This window comes from Phoxinus phoxinus (genome assembly GCF_949152265.1).
Source record: "Phoxinus phoxinus genome assembly, chromosome: 12".
NCBI lineage: Eukaryota > Metazoa > Chordata > Actinopteri > Cypriniformes > Leuciscidae > Phoxinus > Phoxinus phoxinus.
In genome coordinates, this window is record NC_136887.1 from 34541219 (window position 1) to 34548718 (window position 7500).

The window sequence follows — 7500 nt, forward strand, 5'->3', positions numbered from 1 at the left end:
CAATCTCTGTATATTTCCAACACATCTTTATGTTGTTTCTACAATAATCTGGACATTAAATGTGAAATTATTACAATATAAAATATATCAAAACGTTAATGTAAAGTGCGATTTATCGCGATTAATTACAGAAACGTTTTTTTCCCGCACGACAGCACTAACTGTAATATTTCTCTCTCTGTACTCCTCTTACTCTTGTGCTTTTAGTGATGGTGAAGCACTTTGGGCAACAGCTGTGGCATTAAATGTGCGATATAAATGAAATTTCACTATATTTTTACAGTATTTTTGATCAAATAAATGCAGCAAAAATAATTTTTACAAAATCCGACCCAAATAAATGTTTTGTATCATACTGACTTCTTAACAAGTCAGTTATTGGATGGCTCATTAACAAAGCCATCTTATGACATCAGGTCCTGTTCACACACACACACACACACACACACACACACACACACACAGAATAGACTCTGTGAACTCAGCCTTGGAGAAGCTGTCGAGATAGACACTCAGTCAGGACTCGTTTGTGGTGTTTAGAGTAAAATGAAAGCCTCTGAAACTCGGCCCTCAGGAGACATGGCGCTTCTGAAGTGCAAAACCCTTCCCAGCCTAATGTGCAGAGAGCAACACAAGACAGACGCTCACAGGCTGACGTCTCGGAGAGTGCAAACAAGAGGGCAAAACACGGCTGTGTTTGTCGAGAGCAGCTGAACACTCACTTTCTCCATCGCTTGAGGACATTATCACACATCAAGTGGATTATAGGGGAAAAATAGATTTTTCGATTCATCGTTTTTTTAAAGGGGTCATGAACTGGCTTTTAAACATTTTTAGATTGTTGTCTGAGGTCAACTTACGACGTTCGCTTGGTTTTCACAAATACTGGGTTACATTTTTGTGTCAACTTGTTTTCTTTCAATTAGCACAGGTTGTGTATGTCTTTAATATAAATTGACTGATCGTGGGCCTCATTAATATGAGCTTTATTTCACTCAAAAACAGAGCATGAGCTCAGATCAGTCAGGCCTACGACCCATCCGCTGCAGAAACACACAATAAACCTGTGCTAATTGAAAGAAAACAAGCTGATCATTTGAAGGAGCTTTTGAAAAGGGACAGCTTTCTATGGAAGCTTGTTTCCGCCACAGAATAAAAAATAAAAAAGGTAATTGTGACTTTTTATCTCACAATTCTGACTTTTTTCCTCAGAATTGCATGTTTATATCTCGCAATTCTGACTTTGTAACACGCAATTAGGAGTTATAAAGTCAGAATTACATGATATAAACTCGCAATTCTGAGGAAAAAAAGTCTATTTTTTCCTTAGAAATGGACTTTATAACTCACAATTCTGAGAAAAGATGTCAAAATTGGGAGATATAAAGTCGCAATTGCGAGTTATAGTCAGAATTGTGTGATATAAAGTCGCAATTGTGAGATATAAAGTCAGAATTGTGTGATATAAAGTCGCAATTGTGAGATATAAAGTCAGAATTGTGTGATATAAAGTCGCAATTGTGTGATATAAAGTCAGAATTGTGTGATATAAAGTCGCAATTGCGAGATATTAAGTCAGAATTGTGAGATATAAAGTCAGAATTGTGTGATATAAAGTCGCAATTGCGAGATATTAAGTCAGAATTGTGAGATATAAAGTCAGAATTGTGTGATAAAGTCAGAATTGTGTGATATAAAGTCGCAATTGCGAGATATAAAGTCAGAATTGTGTGATATAAAGTCAGAATTGCGTGATATAAAGTCAGAATTGTGTGATATAAAGTCGCAATTGTGTGATATAAAGTCAGAATTGTGTGATATAAAGTCGCAATTGCGAGATATTAAGTCAGAATTGTGAGATATAAAGTCAGAATTGTGTGATATAAAGTCGCAATTGCGAGATATTAAGTCAGAATTGTGAGATATAAAGTCAGAATTGTGTGATATAAAGTCAGAATTGCGTGATATAAAGTCAGAATTGTGTGATATAAAGTCAGAATTGCGTGATATAAAGTCGCAATTGCGAGATATAAAGTCAGAATTGTGTGATATAAAGTCGCAATTGCGAGATATAAAGTCAGAATTGTGTGATATAAAGTCGCAATTGCGAGATATAAAGTCAGAATTGTGTGATATAAAGTCAGAATTGCGTGATATAAAGTCAGAATTGTGTGATATAAAGTCGCAATTGCGAGATATAAAGTCAGAATTGTGTGATATAAAGTCGCAATTGTGTGATATAAAGTCAGAATTGTGTGATATAAAGTCAGAATTGCGAGATATTAAGTCAGAATTGTGAGATATAAAGTCAGAATTGTGTGATATAAAGTCGCAATTGTGAGATATAAAGTCAGAATTGTGTGATATAAAGTCGCAATTGTGTGATATAAAGTCAGAATTGTGTGATATAAAGTCAGAATTGCGAGATATTAAGTCAGAATTGTGAGATATAAAGTCAGAATTGTGTGATATTAAGTCAGAATTATGAGATATAAAGTCAGAATTGTGTGATATAAAGTCAGAATTGCGTGATATAAAGTCAGAATTGTGTGATATAAAGTCAGAATTGTGTGATATAAAGTCAGAATTGTGTGATATAAAGTCAGAATTGTGTGATATAAAGACAGAATTGTGAGATATAAAGTCAGAATTGTGAGATATAAAGTCAGAATTGCGAGATATAAAGTCAGAATTGCGTGATATAAAGTCGCAATTGTGAGATATAAAGTCAGAATTGTGAGATATAAAGTCAGAATTGTGAGATATAAAGTCAGAATTGTGAGATATAAAGTCAGAATTGTGAGATATAAAGTCAGAATTGTGTGATATAAAGTCAGAATTGTGTGATATAAAGTCAGAATTGTGTGATATAAAGACAGAATTGTGAGATATAAAGTCAGAATTGTGAGATATAAAGTCAGAATTGCGAGATATAAAGTCAGAATTGCGTGATATAAAGTCGCAATTGTGAGATATAAAGTCAGAATTGTGAGATATAAAGACAGAATTGTGAGATATAAAGTCAGAATTGTGAGATATAAAGTCAGAATTGTGTGATATAAAGTCAGAATTGTGAGATATAAAGTCAGAATTGTGAGATAAAAAGTTGCAATTATCTTTTAAAATGTTTTGTTCAGTGGCGGAAACAAGCTTTCACACAAGCTTAACACAATTCTGACTTTATATCTCACAATTCTGACTTTATAACACAATTCTGACTTTATATCTCACAATTCTGACTTTATATCTCACAATTCTGACTTTATATCTCACAATTCTGACTTTATATCACACAATTCTGACTTTATATCTCACAATTCTGACTTTATATCTCACAATTCTGACTTTATAACACACAATTCTGACTTTATATCTCACAATTCTGACTTTATAACACACAATTCTGACTTTATATCTCACAATTCTGACTTTATATCTCACAATTCTGACTTTATATCTCACAATGCTGACTTTATATCACACAATTCTGACTTTATAACACACAATTCTGACTTTATAACACACAATTCTGACTTTATATCTCACAATTCTGACTTTATATCTCACAATTCTGACTTTATATCACACAATTTTGACTTTATATCTCACAATTCTGACTTTATATCTCGCAATGCTGACTTTATATCACACAATTCTGACTTTATAACACACAATTCTGACTTTATAACACACAATTCTGACTTTATATCACACAATTCTGACTTTATAACACACAATTCTGACTTTATAACACACAATTCTGACTTTATATCTCACAATTCTGACTTTATATCACACAATTCTGACTTTATATCTCACAATTCTGACTTTATATCTCGCAATGCTGACTTTATATCACACAATTCTGACTTTATAACACACAATTCTGACTTTATAACACACAATTCTGACTTTATATCTCACAATTCTGACTTTATATCTCGCAATGCTGACTTTATATCTCACAATTCTGACTTTATATCACACAATGCTGACTTTATATCTCACAATTCTGACTTTATAACACACAATTCTGACTTTATAACACACAATTCTGACTTTATATCTCACAATTCTGACTTTATATCTCACAATTCTGACTTTATATCACACAATGCTGACTTTATATCACACAATTCTGACTTTATAACACACAATTCTGACTTTATATCTCACAATTCTGACTTTATATCACACAATTCTGACTTTATATCTCACAATTCTGACTTTATATCTCGCAATTCTGACTTTATAACACACAATTCTGACTTTATAACACACAATTCTGCTCACCTTAGCAGGGGTTTTGCTGCTGCTGGGAATCCTCCTCATGGCCATGGCACCGAGCGCACACATGAATGCGGAGGAGAAGAGGATCACGCTGAACACCAGGAGCCAGGGCAGAGAGCACAGGTAACACGGCCCGCCGGCCGAGGTGCACACCAGCACATGCAGAGCAGATCCCAGCACACACAGCAGACAGAAGGGCAGCGAGAGCAGAGACGAGGCCAGCGGGACGTCCACCACCGCCTCCCTGCTCAGCGCCTCCGGCATCGCCAGCACCAGCAGGACCAGCACCTGGAGAAACAGCGAGGTTTCAGACTACACACACCACGGCTGCACCAGTGATCGCTATCTACTAGCGGTGGAACAATATATCGTGGAACAATATATCGCAATACAAAAATACAACAATATGTATTGTGGATAGTTCACCCAAAGTGAAAATTACTGAGTGAGAAACAAGAACTTTCAGTATGAATGTCAGATACGACATTAAACTACTTTATATAATGTATAATAATGCAATGGGGGAATATTTGTGGATCCTGATAATGTCTGATGTTACCAGTAAAAAGTGTCCGACATTATTTTAAATATATCTAGTCAGTGACCGAGATCAAGCATATTCGTCTAGAATAATTCTGTATTTTCATCTTCAGAATCATGAATATTGTTATTCTGGAGTCTCTATTGTCCTGTGCTTTGGGTTTCCAGCACCAAGTCCAAGTCTATTCATTTACACACACAATTAAATATAAAATTCAGCATTTTAAATCAACAGTAAATTTTTTGTTAATATTTTATTCTGCACGATTAATTGCAATTTACATGAAATCGCACTTAAATCGAGTTGGCTTTGATTGTTTTTTATGCAGCTTGTCAGTGACGCACGGCTCAGTAAACGCTCGCGCTGCTCACTCTGAAAGCTCCTGCAGAAACACAGAAGCTGCGTCTCTATTCACCTAAAACTGACCAGTCAAGCATGTTTGAACTTTATCAGTTAGGCCGTGTGTCCACCAAAGCGTTTTTTTCACATAGCTGGCATATTTTTCCAATTGTTTTCAATGGGAGCGCCGCGTTTTTTTAAACGGCATGAGCGTAACGAGGCGCTGAACGTTTATTTCACGCTGAAGTGCTGAGCGCCCTCATCACAGAAAACGCTCATCACTGTCACTTTTTACCCAGCCGTCCAATCACAGTGGAGAGGGGGCGGGACTAATACCACACCGACCAACTGCCACATTCTGCTTGTACAACGTCAACAGACGACAAGCATGATAACAGAAAAAAATCATTTAAAACAAGAACCAGAGAAAATACGTTACATTGTATTGACATTTTAATACAGAATCAACACAGAAACAAAATATGTGTAGAATGAGATGCTAGCAACACTTTAGCGGATATGCCGTATCATAATAAGCAAAGCGTCTCAACTGCCAAAACGCTCCACAAACCAGAAAGAAAGAAAGAAAGAAAGATTAGGCTAGTTTTTGATGTAGTATTGAAGAACTTCAAGTGAGCTTTAAGTAATAAATGAAAAGCAAAGTTGCATCCCCATATACAAACTTTTTTTTTTTTTTCGATCTGAAAAATGATCCGATCCGTGCCTCAAAAACCGTAAATGATCCGAACTGTGAGTTTTGTGATCCGTTCCAACACTAAGCGTGGGTTGCACAGCAATGAGGCTTATGGGAAATTAATGATGGGGTTTTGTCTCCAGTGACATCAGGACATATTCATAAACAACCCTAAAGAAAGCCTCAGGAACACAAGTGTCAGAAGGAAGCCTCACTCAGCTCCCCCCCCCCCCCCCCCCCCCCCCCTCCCCCCCCCCCACCCCCCACTGCACCGACTCACGTAGATCTCAAGCTCTGGGAGATTACTGATAAAAGGCTCTTTAAAGGACGACACACACTGATGTGTCCTTGCCTCCGACTCCCAACAATACACCGACAGTCAAACGCTGGCTTTGAAACGCACTCGCTCTTTCCTCGTCCCCATCCGGCTCGGCTGTCTTCACTGACATTCTCTACGGGATGTAACATTTGCGCTGAGAAAAAGTGACATAAAAAAACAAAACCTCAAAAAAGTTCTCTCTCAGAAGTCGAGCTCAGAGGGTCAGAATCCACGAATCCGTTAATATTTAATATTTAACGGAGAAAAGACACAGAACGCCAATCGTCTGAGATAAAAGCTTGTGGAAACTAGATTTAGCGGGAGGCCAGAAAAATAATCCAGCTGAAAGAAATTATAGTGAAGATGTATATATGTATACTGTAAAAACAGTGAAATATTATTATAATGTAAATCAGCAGTTTTCTATGTGAATATATAGTAAAATATAATTTATTTCTGTGATCAAAGCTGAATTTTCAGCATCATTACTCCAGTCTTCAGTGTCACATGATCCTTCAGAAATCAGTGTAATATGATGATTTGATGCTCACAAAAGATTTATGATTATTATTAATGTTGAAAACAGTTTCTCTGCTTCATATTTTCTGTAGAAACTGATTATAGAAAATTATCGTGATTTTAACGGTAAAAGACTGTAAAAATGCTACAGTGAAAAACTGTTAATTGGTTAACAGAAAGTTTCCGTATACGGTAAATAACTGTGATAGATCTGATGGTACATTCAATGTAATTTTACTGTAAAATAGTGTTAAATGTACAGTTTTTGAACTCATTGTATAATTTACAGTGAAAAAATGTAAATTGACATTCCCCCATGTTCCTGCGTGACACTTCACATTTGATGTATTTTTGTTGAAATAACTGTTTCTTCATAGTTTTCTTAGTTTTTTTTTCTAATCAGTTATGTACATTAGGGTTTTATGTTACATTAAATGTTGTTAAATTCCAGTTTATTGCATCTCTAAAATTTCATGTGTGTTACCATGATGGTGTTTAATGTGTGTGTGAATGACACTGTGCAGCTCCTGTATATCAGTATTAACCATAGACAGTATATAAGATGGACACACAGCGACCCCATAGACTTCAACGGAGAAAAGTGAAGCCCATTTGAAGCACTCACTTCCTGATCGCCAGGCGAACTGCGCAGGCTCAAACTGAGCTTGAACACGTGAGCAACGTGTCTGACAGCTGTCAGTCTTCTAGTCGCTGTGCGGAGAGAAATCTAAATCATTCCCTTCCGAATCTCGCAGAGACGGAGACGTGAGCATTAGCTGTCCATGAGCTAGCAGCAGG

At 36.3% G+C, this 7500-nt stretch overlaps 1 protein-coding gene across 4 annotated transcripts in view; it reads right to left on the bottom strand.

Annotated features, from left to right (window-relative positions):
• Window positions 1–7500, bottom strand: part of pigg (phosphatidylinositol glycan anchor biosynthesis class G (EMM blood group)) — a 132623-nt gene that overhangs the window by 53481 nt on the left and 71642 nt on the right. For all 4 annotated transcript variants that reach the window (XM_079629746.1, XM_079629748.1, XM_079629749.1 and 1 more), the window contains one exon: window positions 4294–4578. In XM_079629746.1, the coding sequence (XP_079485872.1) occupies window positions 4294–4578 (285 nt within the window). The remainder of the gene's footprint in view (window positions 1–4293; window positions 4579–7500) is intronic.